The following is a 16293-nucleotide window of genomic DNA, read 5'->3' as shown; positions in this document are numbered from 1 at the left end:
TGTTTCCATTCTGATGTCTTTGGCACTTACAATTGTAAACTTAAAAAAGGTTGAATCTCAGGTGAAAAATCATATTTTTTTTTTTTCCTTTTTATTCTTGTTCTATAATTTAAAACTAGTAGCATTCGAGAGGTGTGTAGCCATGTTTGGTTCTTCTTTATTTTATTTTTTTTTTTCAATGAGAAAAGGATTTATAACCCATCGATTCGCTTTATGTTAATCAACATTTTCTCTTGGTGCTTCGTTTTTTCCTTATTTCGAATTTTTTAAATTTTAGACTCAAATGAAACTGAAATTTAAACTTTTAAACTCAAAAGAAATATTATCTTCAGTCTGAAAATCGTTTTAGACCGTTTTTCTTCTTTTTTATTCTGTAAAAGTCTGTTTTATATCTTGAAAAATTTTGAATTTGGGCATTATGATTTTAATTATGTTTGTTTCTTTATCGATTTTATTTCATTGTGAAAGTATGAAGTATATTTTTGTTTTATTTTTTATTCTTATATTTTGTATAATTTAGTTTACTTATATGCTTTTAAATACATACTTTTATGTTATGCTTTACCTTTTTTCAGCTTTGATTTTGCACGGACTTGATCAACTGTAGTTTCCTTTCGTTGAAACTATAGGTTATAAAACCGTTGCTATATAAATAGATTGTACGCTCGTTCTTCATAACAAAACTTGTTATTGTTATGTTTTTTCTAGTGTACGCACAGGACCAACAAAAGAGACAGAACCAGTGACTAACAAAAAGTACTAACTCGAACTTGCAATTGATTCTACTGTATATCAGAGAAACATATTTTTTTGCCTGAAAACGCGTAAAAAATTACTCGTTCGGAAGAACGAGACGGTATTTTTACCCTAAAATATACACATTTTAATGGGATAACGGTGGGTAGTTTGGTTGTAATTTTGACTGGTGACAGAAGCTTAAGCCTCTTATCATGCCACTCACATCCAACAAGGGTTGTGCAGGTTATTGTTTTGACTGCCATGTTTAATGCTGGCGAACATCTTCTCAGAACCCGTGTTCAACCATGCTATTCTGGCGCGTTACAATTTTGAGGAACTCGTGTCCAACACGCTTGGAACCCGTAAGATGAAAACACTTTAAAGTTTTACTGTTTTGAACACGGATAACCTGAAAAGATTTTTGTCGAACCCGTTTAAAACATGAGAAAACATAAAATCACGAAGAAAGGAAAAAAACGAGGACAATGTTCTGCCAGTGAAAAAATTAAAAAACAAAATCAAATCTTTCGGTTAAGACCTCCGCTTTACCGTCCTCAGTGCAGAATAAAACTGATAAAAATATGAAAAACCAAACTTTAAAACAAAATACAAAACTAAAATGGGATGACCCTTTCTGAATAACGGTGAAATGGTAATTGTATTCTGTACTGAGGACGGTCAAGCGGGTCTTGACCGAAATATTTGCATAATTTTTCAATTTTTCACTGGCTGTTTATTGTCCTGATTTTCTTCCTTTCTTTGCGATTTTATCTTTTATCATGATTAGCCAGTGTGGTCTCAGAATTATTTACCGCTTCAAACCCGCTGCCTGAAAACACAACTCATATTCAACGTGGTTGAGCTTGTGATCTTGAAAAACGGGTGTAACCAGCGATTAGGCGAAGAAAATCAGGAGGGGGCATCATTAATGTGTCGGAAAGTACCGAACTCAATTATTTTGACAAGAAATTGAATTTATCACAAAAAAGAAGAAATAGGAACTTAAATACAAAAGTGACAAAAATATTTGCAGCGGATTGGCAACACACTTAAAAATTTAAAAAATGAACAACCGTTAAAAAAAAAAAAAAAAAAAAAAAAAGGTTCCATCAGCATATTCTGTAGCAGTAATAAGAAAAATAACTAGGAGCCCATACGGTACAAACACCTTTTTAAATTTCTAGGTACTCAGGTCTCAGAATGCTCGGAATAGATGACCACAAACTAACAAAAACCACCCATTGCTACTAACCAAGGACAACGAAAAAATAGAATACCAGTATAAAAGGAATGCTAATTAAATAGTAATTAATATCTAATTTGCTTTTAGTTTGGTGGTGGTGTTGACTGGCGACAGAAGCTTGATTCTCAACGGGGGGCTGTCTTGGCCCAGGAGTTAAAAAATAATGCAAACAAATTAGCTAAATGGACAGTTCAGTCCCTGCTGGCCGGCTCTGACCAAATGAAATTCGGGTAAGGTTTTGTTTTTATTTTATTTTTGTCTTTATAGTGGTTTTCAATGTTTTATCATCATTTGAAGGAGCTATTTTACTTGTGTGTGTGTGTTTTTTTTTTTTTTTTTTTAAAAATACCAATCACGCAGAAGCCATATATTGAAAAAAAGTAATTAAAATAAAGATAAAAAGGAAAGGAGAGACTCTTAAAAAAAAAAATAAGGCATTGCAAAACGGATAAACGTGACACAGAATTGCTCTAATTTTTCTATTTTTCTTTTTTATAGGTATTAAGCTTTTGAATGGTTTCTTCTGAAAACCCTCATGTAACGGTTAGATTTTTTTTTTTTTTTTGTCTTAAATGCCGATCAGAGAAAGAACAAGTGTGGGATGTAAAAAGAAATCAAGGTAAAGAAAAATGGGATAGAAGAGATGGTTCATAATAGTAAAAGAAGAATCATTACAAATAAAATCTACGAGTTGTAAAAGTTATAGTCAGGCATCACTACCTTCTCTTGACTTGGCCCTGACCATATGAAATACGAGACGTTTTTATTTTTGTGTATTTACATTTGTTTATAGGTTTTTAATGTTTTCCTCTTCATGAAGCTGGTTTTTCCTTTAAAGTTTAAGTATTAGTTGTGTGGTTTGTTTTTTTACTTATCTCACAAAAGACCAATTTGAGCATAAAAGAAAAGTTCAATTTATTAATATAATACGCATAACAAATAAAATACACTGGGTCACCACTGAGCTCGTGATTAATAAAAACGTAAATTAATAAAATTATAAATAAATAATAAATTAATAAAATACGTAAATTAATAAAATTAACAAAATAATAAGAAGAAACGACAATGCATTGCAAAATGTCGTAAACGGGATTCAGAAGCCGTAATATAACATCACCACAAATTAAATAACAACTGCTACTACTAACAACTTATTGCAGCACCAAACCACCCTAAGCCAACACAGCCACGTAGGCTCCTCCTCCTCTATTCAAAGCCTCTCTTTACTCTTTCCTCCCAAATTAAATAATGGCTGGTGAAAAAAAAACTATGAAGGGGAGAGGGTTGAAATTTGTTATCTGTTTTTTTCATAATTTTTCTTTTTGTGTAATTTAAAATTTTATTTTTCTGTTGTTTTTTTCTTTTTTTCCCCTTGAAAACTAAACACGCAAAAGACAAGCATGGAATATGAATGGAAATCAAAATCATAAAGTAGGAAAGAAAAGAGAAGATGTTCTAAAAAGGAAAGGGATTACAAACTTAGTTAAACTTGATAAAAAGTTGTAATATGACACGAACAAAGTCTTGATAGATAAAAAAAATTGGGAGAGGGGGGAGGCGTTTCACATTTCTCTTAACCCTCACTTTGGCCAGTGACAATTCGACCTCGTATCATCGAATTAGCATGTTTATGACACTAAAAAAATAAGTGAAGTAATTATTTAAAGATCCTGAAAATTGTCGGTTTTTACAGTAAATGTGTTCTAGCCAAAAATTTTCTGGAGAATATTCAAGAACGTGGGAAAATCTTAATTTAGAATGCTTTGTGAGTATCTTCTTCTTTTTTTTTTTGTCTTTTCATCTGGCCTTAGGTCCCTCTCTACTCGCTCATCAACTGTAGGAACTCAATTATTAAATTATTGAAATATTATGTTAACTAGTAAATTAAAAAATAGTAAAAAGTGTGAAGATTCTTCTCTCTGTCAAAAAAGTGTGATACAAATTTTTTATATGAGAGTTATATATGAAAAGAATGTATGAGTGGGAAAACAATCTGAACCCAACATAGCTTTTTGATATATTTATTATAGACCTTGAAAGAAATCATTTGTTTTGCTATTTTTTGTTGTGGTTTTTAATTCTTTTGTTATAAACCTTATTCATTTTTTTTAACATTTGTGATTACAGGGCCATTCTTTAAAAATTGTATTCTTTGACAACAACTTTTCAAGTTTGCAATGGTCGCAAACTTGACTTCTACAAATCAGTTAAGATACAGAAAGATACTGCTTAAACACAAAAAAAAGTCTGCCCACAAGCTATCAACACCAAGAATGTTTTACGTCTAATTTATTTTTCCCCAGAATTCTAGAATTTTTTACGCACTTTACTTAAAAACTATACTCAACTGTCTATAACAAACGTTTTAAGAGAGGAATTTTTGGCCCTCTAAGAGGATTCGATACCATAAAGGAATACCCTGTTTTGTCTATTGTAAACTTTTTCAGGTTGCATGGCCAAACTATTTAGGATGGGTAAATTTTCTAGGGGGGTAAAATTTAGCCTAAAAATACTTCTTCGGTAATTGATTTCGAGTTTCAGACTCATTTTGATAGATTTTTCCGATTGTATACTGCTATATAGCCATGCTTAGCTTTACGCCCAAGTAAGGGGCCAAGTATCAACCCATAGAAAAATTTTGCGATTGTAATACCAAAATCAGAGTAATTTCAGTAACTACTTTTTAATTTAAGGATGATTTTGATGGGCTTTCTGATTGTACACTGCTATATACCCGTACATATTCTTATGCCCAAATCAAACAGTTCGTGGTAACGAACTGTAGTAAGGAGCGACCCGGCTCAATAGTAACCAAAACTCTAAACAATGGGTTTTTTGTAACAATAGTTACATCAAAAGAATCAAATTTTAATGCTGATTTTAAATATATAAGTTTCATTAAGTTTAGACCCTGCTATACAAGTTTCAAGCTCTTATCTGCAAAAATGTGGAATTTCGCGTTTTTTGCCACAAGACAGATCACGGATGCTTTTTTTTTTCACGGGTGATCGTATCGACCCAGTGATCCTAAAATGTCGTGTCAGGGCTCATTCTAAGGGAAATTAAACGTTCTAGTGCCCTTTTTAAGTAACCAAAAAAATAGGAGGGCACCTAGGCGCTCTCCCACGCTCATTTTTTCCCCAAAATCACCGAATCAAAATTCTGAGATAGCCATTTTATTCGGAATTTTAGAATTTTATCCAGAAACCTAATAACTATGTATTTGGGGACGATTTACTCCCCTTCAGTCCCCGTGGGAGGGGCTGCAAGTTACAAACTTTGACCAGTGTTTACACATAGTAATGGTTATTGGGAAGTGTACAGACGCTTTCAGGGGTTTTGTTGGTTGGGGGAGGAGGTTATGTGGGGGAGCTTTCCATGGAGGAATTTCTTATGGGGGAAGAAAATTTCCATGAAGGAGGCGCAGGTTTTTTTAGCATTTTTTTTAAAGAGCAATGAAAAAACAAATATGCAAAAGTTTTTTCAACTGAAAGTAAAGAGCAGCATTCAAACTTAAAACGAACAGAAATTATTACGCATATGAGGGGTTCACCTCCTCCTAATAAATCGCTCTTTACGCTAAAGTAATTTTATTAATTTCAACTATTTATTCTACGGCCTTTGTGATTCAGGGGTCATTCTTAAGGAATTGGGTCATAATTTAAGCTTTAGTGTAAAGAGCGAGGTATTGACGAGGGGGTAAACCCCCTCATATACGTAATAAAAATGTACAAATATAGAAGTTCGTTACAAAAGTTAATTCGTAAGTTGCGTATATTTTTACTCATAAAAACGTTCGTAAAAAATTAAAAGTTCTAGTTGCCTTTTTAAATAACCAAAAAATTGAAGGGTAACTAGACCTACTCCCCCGCTCCTTTTTTCTCAAAGTCGTCCGATCAAAACTATGAGAAAGCCATTTAGCCATAAAAATAAATTAATATGCAAATTTCGTTTTTATTATTCATGTGCGGAGAGCCAAAATCAAAACATTTATTAATTCAAAAACGTTCAGAAATTAAACAAAACTGAAAGTAACTAATTAACTGAAAGTAAGGAGCGATATAAAATCTTAAAACGAACAGAAATTACTTCGTATATGAAAGGGACTGTTCCCTCCTCAACGCCCCGCTCTTTGCGCTAAAGTTTGACTCTTTCTCTCAACTCTACTTTTTAAAACAGGAAAAAAATAACTTTAGCGTAAAGAGCGGGGCGCTGAGGAGGGAACAGTCCCTTTCATATACGGAGCAATTTCTGTTCGTTTTAATATCTCCCCGTACTTTCAATTAAAAAAAAACTTGTTTTTTATTTAATTTTAATATAAAGATCAACCTATAGGAATGTTTTGAGACTCAAATACCAAAATCTTGGTAATTCAGCCTAAAACCGCTTTTTCAGCTCCTGGTATCCGATTTTATTGTTTCCGGTGTATGGTTTATAGTTTCCGGATCCTTCTGACACAATCCGGTTTAGGATTGTGTATTGCTACATTCTGGCGCATAACCATACATCCAAAGTTTTTTATAAGAAACAAGCCATGGGGAAATTTTAGGAAAGTATAAGAATGCTTTTTCGGGAACTGTTTTGAGATGATTTTGTTGGACTTTGGGATCGTGTATAGCTATATACCAGCACATACCCTAATACTCAGAATTCTGTTTAAAGACCAGCACATAGAAAAGTTTTGGGAAACAAATAACGAAAACCCAGATAGGTCAGCCTAAGAATACTTTTTCAGCAACTAATTTCGTGTTTCAGATGGATTTTTTAGGCCTCTAAATTCTGTACTACATGATACCAGCAGATAGCGTTATACTCAAATGCTTATTTGAGAACCAGCCTATAAGAAAATTCTGAAAAAAGTGCCAAAATCGAAGTAATTCTATCTAGAAGTACTTTCGCATGAACTGGTTCAGAGGGACCTCTCATTTAATAGATTTTGGCTAGATTTTCTGGTGGGAATTTTCAAGTCAATTCTGATGTGCACTAATGTCGAAAATAATATATTATATAATATAATATTGGGTATACTGGTATACTTATATACTATAATATAATATTGGGTATGCTATATATAATATTATACGAAAATCCTACTATGCTAGCTTTCCTGCCAAAAATTCACTATTGTTCCATGCTGAACAAATGGAAACCAGTCTTTATAATTCTACAATCTGTTGGCTGTTTAAATGCTCTAATTTGAGATTGAAATGTTGATGTCTTCGTGTGATTACACTGACTCCAGACCCCAAGAAAGGGTCGAAGTCTATCAGGTCTTTTGGAGGTTTAATGTGTGGATGGATTGTGTGACTGTATGGAATTTTGACTTATCTAATATGTATATTTAAATAACATCTTGTCATAAACCTGCGCAAGTGGTGGTAGTAGGGGCAGATTGGTTTGAAGAATTCCCATCCCCTCCGAAAAAATCCATTGATAAACATACCAAAAACTTTGATGTATAATGTGAGTTCCTGTGGAGTTTTCTCCTGAGGAAGGGGGGAGGGGCAAGGCCGTATCCAGAGGTAGGATATGAGATTTGAACCACCCGAAATGTTTGTCCGACTCGTAAAAACGTGAGAAAAACGAATATAACCAAGTTCTTGATGCATTTTTTAAAGTTTTTTTCGTAACGTCCTCACTAAACAAATTCTTTTACGACCCCTCCCCCACCGCCGAAAAAAATCCTGGATACGACCCTGGGAGGAGCACATTTCCAGGAGTGACTAAATTTGAAAAAATTTAATTTTTTGGTGTGTTACCAAATTGTGAGCAGTTTTAATATTTTTGTTTTTCCATGACATTGCTTCTCCTTCTTGTTAGTGTTTTGACGCCCCTTCCAAAAAAGGGTAAAAATACATGCAGTTGCAGTTTCACCACGACAACGTTATGTCGCAGCATAAATATGTTATTTGTTACTACTTGGCAAATGCTAAATTCTGTTTTGGAGAACAATTTTTTATTTCAAAAATAATTTTATATTTTATGAATAATTGACGAAATATGTTACGTATGCGTTTAATTTTGACGGCAAGTCACTGGCTATTGAATCACGACTGACCTGTCAAAGTCCCTCCGCGGGTGCTTCCTTAGCCTCCACCCTTGTCAACTAAAAGCAATACTAAGTGTCAATAATGTTTCTATAGCCTACATTTCATGTAGGCTATTTATGTCTTCTCTTCTATCCTAGGTATGTTTCTCGACGCTCTGTCAGAGATCCAGGATCTCATGTGGTTTTGGGTATCCAACAATTTAGGCCAACTGACTTCGCCAATCAAATCAACTTGAATATGGATAACGCGTGGGGTATCCTCCGGTGTATTATTGATCTTTGCATGAAACAAGATGATGGCAAATTCTTAATCGTTAAGGACCCAAACAAGGTGAGACCCCCCCCCCCTTCTTTCGTCTTTCTGCTCCTTCTTTTCTGTCCTTTTTTATACTTTTGGCTATTTTTCCCCCTTCCTCTGTCTCCCTCATTGTATACTTTTCAGTTCGTGTGTAAATGGGTGAATGCTTTACGGCCTTCGAAGAGGCTAGACGGGTATTACAGGGTGCAGCTTAACAGGGATTACATTTTAAAAATCATAATGAGCTGGACTTAAGAAATGCATAATTTCTATATATATTCTATTTTTTAGCCCCCACCCTCATGTTTGCAACAATCCGAAATTTGAGACCCCGTTTATGCTGTAAATCCACCTCTTTGTTTTTACAGTGTGAAAATATATATTGACTTCCAAGCTTTTTGGTTGCCAGTGGTCATCTCGGCTATTTAATATTAATTGTAGATAGTGCTTGCTTTTCCAATTTCAGTCTTAAAAAAGGTCGATATATAAAAAGAAAAATATTTTTTTCATAGAATAATTGTGATATAAAAATATAATAAAAATATCTTTTATTTGGCTCGAGAGCATTCATCTCCTTCACTTTGTCAAAAGAACTAACATGTTATTTCGTCTGAAAATAATACAAACAAGTTTCGTAACTATGCGTTAGATATAGTCAGGTAATAATACATAACTGTGTAGTTATATTCCTATCCTTTTTATTTCGTAATAGTTAGTCCAACGTAGTTGTTCACTGGTCAAATGCGAAAGGAGAATGTATTATATTCATTTTAGTATAGCGTATGAATAGTACAGGGCTGCCACAAAGTCCCTTTTCTTGCTTTGGTTTAAAGCTCCATATCCTGAAGGCTACCAATACCTGTGAGTCTACGGTTTTCAGTATTTTTGTTTCGGTTGAGATTCTTGGAACCTGTTTTGGCTTGTCTAAGAAAGACAAAACTTGTTGTTACTCAGGCTACAGCGTTACTGTTGGGACAGAGCAGACAGACTATTCACGAAAGGGAGTAACCCCCTTTTGCCTCTGGAGTCAATAGGCTAGGATGCAGCAAGGATGCACTTGCTTAAAGATAACAAACAAGTATTGGTCCAATAAGAGGGACACATTTACTCCCGCCGTTTACCATTGCCATTTAACCAAACACTTGGAAAACTATAGGTTTTATGACTATCTATCTTAGTTCTACTGCCCTAGGAATGACGCATGAACGGACAATAGACATATCTATCTATTAACAAATGAACTAAAATCACTTTTATACAATCCTAATAAGGGGGAGGGGGTTAATGTCAGAATTGTGTCTCACTGAATTGGACTATCTGTCTTGGCTTTTTCCACAATTAGCTATGACTTAATGCCCACAACTATTCGATTTTTAATTCAAAAGTGGTTGGCTTTCTTAATTGCGTGGGAAACTCTTTTCTGGGTATCTGTTGTATTGGGTATCTGGGTATTTGTTGCTTACAGAGGGGGAAAAAAAAATAGAGAATGGCTCGAATGACAAATTACGAAGGAGGTGGTTTCTTGCGCGATTTTGAGCTTGTATACATTTCTTGAACTATTAGACTACTTACTAGTGCCCTTTTTTATTTGAATACATTTCTGGTAATAGTCTATATATTTTTCCACTCATTTCTTTTCTTTTTTTAAAGTTTAGTGTTTGAAGTGAAATTTGAGTTGTAAAGTGGAAGTTCTGGGAGACTTGGTTGTAAGAGAAAGATGCGACGGGACACCAAATGAAAGATTGGTCATGCATCGTTCCGGGAGACGTGTTCTCTTTCTTCTGTTCTATTTGCAATACATTGCTTGTCTGCCATAAGGGCTCCTTCTGTTTACTGCAGAACGCCAGAACTGTTGAACATAATAAAAATGTTGTCATAAAACTAACGCCGAATCAGCTTCATCTCTTGGCAGCATCCCCCATGGAGAGTGGCGAATCAGTAAAACTGCCAATACACCTAGGTGCTTACAACAACAGTTGCTGAAATTACATGGGCTCTGAAGATGATCGAGTCTGACTATTCTGAGAAATGCACAGACGGGATAGCAGATGTATATGGAAAAATGTTCCGTGATACAATGGTCAAAACCTTTTCCTTCGAGCGAATTAATTTCGCTTATTTTTTTACCGAAGCTTTTGGACCTTATTTCTGGAGGATGACCCTTGATGAAATCGGCAGAAAGCAGTTGTTGAAAGCGTTAACTTCTCTGCATTCCGATGAAGTTTCAAAGGCAGTTTCTGCTCACAGTTTATCATATGTTGCCAGGAAGTTACCGATCTTGGCATATGTTAGTTGACGAGTTTTAGCTAGTCCAGTTATCCGGATTTCCATCGGAGCCAGGAAGGATCGATGACAAGTGAAACAACATAATCTAAGGAGGAAAATATCCAAACTTGTCGGAAGTCGTAAAAAATGCTTTGACCATTTCACACAGGTGTGCCAGCATTGAGTGGGATTTCTCCCTTTCCGGGCGAGTTTTCAGCGAAGAAAGAGTTTCGTTGAATGATCGAACTTTAAATGCAAAACTGTTTGTGATAGATAGGTGGTGCAGATTTGGAGGAATTGCGCAAAATGTTCCTGTCACTGAAGACTTGATAAAACTGGCCAAATCCATTAGAAAAAGCCACGATTGGTACCTACAGCAGCGAAAAGCCTTGAAAGAAAAAACTGAGTAAGAGCGGTAGGATTTGGAGGCAAGAGAACGACTGAGAGAGCTATGGCTCGCTAGTCTCTTTGAAAGACAGACAATAGAAGCTGTCAAAAAATGTCTCAATGAAAAAAAAGAAACGTTTGGTTCCAAAGAACAGGCTGTAGACGAGTTACTGAAGGAAGCTCATAACAGGCTCAAAAAAGACACTGAAAAGATGGACGTCGAGATACAGTTAGCGCAGGCTGTGATAGATGGGAACGAAGAACCAGCAGCAGTTAGAGTCAAAGAACCAGTCACTGATCACATCTCTGTTCCAGCAGAAGACAGTGCAAAAAAATGGAAACAAATAGGTTGTATTTCTAGTTGCCCTTTTCTCTTTCATCATATTTTTGTATTCGAAAGTAAAGTATTGAGGAAAAAAAAAGAAGGAAAAAGCGCCTCCCATGACATGATGATTCTCAGGTGGTCAGTATCTTAATGATTACTTGGCCTCTTATCATGGAGAGATGTCTACAAATGTCCATTCACATTTTTTTGCTTAGTCAAGTGTCATTTTCTGTTCTGTCACTGCTTTTTCTTTCAAAAGCTTTCTGAAAAATTAGTTCTGGGCTCCATTTTGCGCCCAGAATGGTCCCTAGAGAGGTCTCTTTTTCGACTAAAAAGAGGTCCCTGGTCCCTATTTTTCACCACCTGAGCCTTTGCCAGCCCTGATAGTATAGTATATGCATATAGTATAGCGGCTTGTAGGTAAATGAAAAGAATTAGTTTATAGGTGGAGGTTTGGCTGATAAAATCGTATAGTGTTTTGAATGCATTGAAACATTGATTTTATGCTCACTCTTTGGCTACTAATTCTTCTTCTTCTGTTTGGGGTTACGGGCTTTCCATTTTGCACTTCTGATCTCATTTTTATTTCTCTGGTCTTGCTCTAGAGGGATAACGGGATGCTATTTGGTTACGATTCTTTAAGATTTTGATAAGCCTTTTTGGCTTTTCTCAGTTTAAGTTTTTTTATGGGGGGGGGGATTAGAATAAGCCTAAAAGTTGATTTTGTAAGCTTAGTAATATAGCTGAAGTTTATTCTAAAAAAAATGTCAAATAATCCAAAAAATTCTTTCATAACTTTTATAAATGTTAATTTAGACAATATAATCTAATTGTAAATTTAGTCTAATTTGTCAAGTAAGGTTTGAGATCTTTCCAAAACGTGGTCATAAAAGGACCAGTAACTGATTTCTTTGGGTTGAGAGGATGATAATAAATATAAACAACAGAAAAGTATAAATTCCCCGGAAAACGGCCAAAAAAAGAGCCAGATGAGGTACTGTGGTTTTGCATTTTGTACTTTGGTACACAGTACATTTATGGCAAACTGAAAAAAGTCTAGCTGAGTTGTTGATCTTTGAAAGTAGCTGAGTTAGGTGCATTCATTTATCAACTTATAAGTACCCTCTCCCCGCCTTTCTGTGGTTTCTTTCCTTTTTTGCTGTTTTAACTCTATCTCTCTCCTCTCTCTCTCCTCTCTCTCTGGATTCAATGATCCAGCTTATAATATCAGCTTATAATTACCCTCTCTGGATTTCTGTGTTTTCTTTCCTTTTTTGCTGTTTTAACTCTATCTATCTCTCTCTCTCTCTCTCTCTCTCTCTCTCTCTCTCTCTCTCTCTCTCTCTCTCTCTCTCTCTCTCCTCTCTCTCTCTCTCTCTCTCTCTCTCTCTCTCTCTCTCTCTCTCTCTCTCTCTCTCTCCTCTCTCTCCTCTCTCTCTCTGGATTCAATGATCCAGCTTATAATATCAGCTTATAATTACCCTCTCCGGATTTCTGTGTTTTCTTTCCTTTTTTGCTGTTTTAACTCTATCCCTCTCTCTCTCTCTCTCTCTCTCTCTCTCTCTCTCTCTCTCTCTCTCTCTCTCTCTCTCTCTCTCTCTCTCTCTCTCTCTCTCTCTCCCTCTCTCTCTCCTCTCTCTCCTCTCTCTCTCTGGATTCAATGCTTTAACGCAAATCATTAACATCAAATGACATTTCCGCCAAAAGAACCAAAGGTGTTAATAACATTTAGTATATTTAGCTTAAACTATTAGAGTTTCTAATGTTCCAGCAATAATATTTAAATAAGAATTAAATTAAATAATAATAATAAACTGCAATAAGGGTCATAATAAGACGTTTTAAAAATAGTAGTAAGCTGTTTAAAGTGAATTCAAGTCGTTTAAAAGGTTTTCAATTAAATTTTTGGTCTTACTCCTTTCTTCATATTCCAGCAATTGATTCGTCTATACAAAGTTCCAGATAATTCCTTTGATACAGAAGAAGACACTGATAATGATGAATACGGTAACCAGTTTCTAATTTTCTACTTTTTGCTGCTTTTACGCTTTCTACTTCCAGCCTTCTTTTTTCCTTTACTTAGTAAAATGTAACTGGTTTCGACTTTTTAATTTTCTACTTTCTACTTCCAGTCTTCTTTTTCCTTTGTTTTGTAAATTGTAATCAGTTTTTACTCTTCTATTTTCTGCTACTTTCCACTTTCTACTTACAGTCTTCTTTTCTCCTTTACGTTTTAAATTGGTACAAATTCTTACTATCTGTTGCTTTTCCACTCTACTTACAATCTTCTTTTTCCCTTTACTTTGTAAATTGTAACCAGTTTCTACTTTTTTATTTCCTGCTTCTTTTCTACTTTCTACTTCCAGTCTTCTTTTTTTCTTTGCTTTGTAAATTATTTCTTACCCCACATTGTAATTATATTTATAAATAAAATGAGGATATTACAATATATAATAGCCGTTTGAACTTTCAACCAAGATGATTAAGAAGATGCTAAGTTGATTAAGAAAAATTTAAATTCAAGGCTTTGTGGTTTAACTCTCATTTGCATAAATAAAACCAAAGGCTGGGTGTTTTTCAAGCGAAAAAAGCTGTATTAATTCGATGTGGACATATTATATGCCACCTTTTGAACTAACATTGTTTTTAGGCTGACCCTCATTTTGAGCTTTTTTTTATGACTTTTAGGTTTGAGCGATTCTGTCACTGTGTTGGAATGTTTAAGTATAAGATTCATGGAGTAACTTGCTAGCTCCCTTAATATGCTTAATATCAAATTGTCTTTGTTGAGTGTCCTTTTTTGAAATTTAAAACAATTTACCAAGAATGCCCCTTTTTTAGCTTGCTAGCTCCCTTAGCTCCTCACTGCTAGCTCCATTAATATGCTTAATGGCAAATTATCTTTGTTGAACGTCATTTTATTTAAATTTAAAACAGTTTGCCAAGAATGTACATTTTTTAATTTTGGTAGTAATGGGTGCCAGAATTAAAAAGAAAACTAGTTGGAAATTGGCAAAAAATAAGCTTAAACATGACACTAAAAAGCTTAAAAAAGCATAGCTTTCCTTTGAAGGTGTAGTGGTTTTAAGGAATCAGCCTATTTTCAAGTTTTGAATTTTTACGAACGAAAAGCGTTGTCAAATTAAAATAATAAGTTTTGTCTATTTATTTTTACGGCTCGACGTGGCAATACTGACAAAATCATGATGACCTCAAAAACTTCATAGTTTTGAACTGACCAAAAGAAAAGTATGAGATAGTTGTGGTTTTCAGCTATGAGTAGATCTATAATGGGTCTGTGGGCAAAAAATCTTTTATTTAGATGTCCTTACAAGAACACCTCCATATAATATTTTTGGAATTTCATACTAGCTCACTTAATAGACTGCTTTATGGACTGCTTCGGTTTGCATGTTTTAAAAATTTAAAAGGATTTGCGAAAATACGCTACCTATTCCTGTAAAAAAGGCAGATTAATATTGGCGCATAAGCCCTAAACAAACTTGAAACTGGAAAAACTTCAAAAATTAAACATTTGCGCCATTGGTTTTGATTTAAGGGTACTAATTATCATTAAAACATGATTAAAAAAGACTCCTTACGCGGAATTTTTGCAGAGAAAACCTAATCTAGAATTAATCCAATGAAGTTCGTTATGTTTCTTTTATTTGCAATAAAAATTAATTTAGTCGAAACAAGGGGTTAAATTCTAAATCCAGCGTAAAATATGATATCTGATTGGAGAGTATAGGTGCCGCAAGAATAAATTTTAAAAAATCTAAATTAATTGATTCAAATTTAATTCAATTATTCTTCAATAAAGTCAAAATTAATTGATTTAGGTTAATTCAAAATTACCTTAGAAATAATTTGATTAAAATTAATCCAAAAAATCAAAATTCAAAAATTGCATTTGCTTGCCTTCAAAACTAAATACTTTGTGGTACTTAGCATTAACTAGTATTGCTTTAAGCGAGGGTTTCCTAAGATGGGTACCTAAATTCTAGTGCTTGGGATACCTACCAGAAGGGTTTGTCGGATTTCAACTGAATTTAGTTGGAATCAGCTGTTTTACCCAATATCTGCTTTTTCGAGGTTGAATTGACTCAACCATAGTAAGGAGGAGGACCAATGGGCTTGAATATGGAAAACAAGTTTGAGTTAGCATTAACTTGGTCAGATTGGCAACTAAAAAAAATTATTTAACATTTAATACGAAGTGTTTTTATTGGTTTTCATTTTTGGGGTTTATATCTAAGAAGGTAATTTTCTAAACTACATTGGCTTGCCATAAGAAAAAATAAATAAATGAAGAATCAAATTCCTCGGCTTTTAAATTTTTTATTTTGCTAAATTTTTACTTATTTGTTTGTTATTTTTTGTTAGTTCTCCGTGTTGTTGGGTTTTAGATTTTTAATTCTCCCAATTTCGGTTTATCCAGTTTGTTTTGTTCCCTTTTTTGCATTTCCTTCTAATATCTCTTTTTGTGCTGAAGAAGGGAGGTGGTCATCCTCCCGTAGTATTCGCTTTGATCGTTCAGTATTTTCGTCGGCCTTCAAAGATGTTTTGATGTTTATTTATTTGATTTTGTTTTTGTTGTATCTCAGGTTTTTAGTGCTAATAAATTCCGTATTGTATGGAATATATATATATATATATGTATGGAATCAATATTGTACGATATATATATATATATATATATATATATATGTATATATATATATATATATATATATGTATATATATATATATATATATATATATATATATATACAAATGAATTCTCATTGGTCGCTTGTCTTCTAACCGCAGCTTGTATTTTGTGTCTTTGAGTGTTTTCTTTTAAACCTTTATTTTATATTCATTTATTTCAAGGCATAATATTAATGGACTTATATTTTTCAGATGAAGAATAAGAAAATTCAAGAAGCTTTTATCAAATTGTTTCTATTTGTGATGGTGGAAATAAATGCTTCCAAAGATGA

The 16293-nt window shown here is 34.0% G+C and overlaps 1 protein-coding gene across 1 annotated transcript in view; it reads left to right on the top strand.

The window, feature by feature from the left end:
* Positions 1-16293, top strand: part of LOC136039215 (eukaryotic translation initiation factor 3 subunit D-like) — a 64678-nt gene extending 48385 nt beyond the window's left edge. The window contains exons 9-12 of the mRNA XM_065722746.1: positions 2069-2211; positions 8172-8364; positions 13243-13315; positions 16214-16293. Of these exons, the coding sequence (XP_065578818.1) occupies positions 2069-2211; positions 8172-8364; positions 13243-13315; positions 16214-16224 (420 nt within the window). The 3' untranslated portion in view covers positions 16225-16293. The remainder of the gene's footprint in view (positions 1-2068; positions 2212-8171; positions 8365-13242; positions 13316-16213) is intronic.

This window comes from Artemia franciscana, chromosome 19 (genome assembly GCF_032884065.1).
Source record: "Artemia franciscana chromosome 19, ASM3288406v1, whole genome shotgun sequence".
Lineage (NCBI taxonomy): Eukaryota > Metazoa > Arthropoda > Branchiopoda > Anostraca > Artemiidae > Artemia > Artemia franciscana.
Note: the sequence above shows the minus strand (reverse complement) of the source record. Positions and strands in the feature narration are given on the sequence as shown.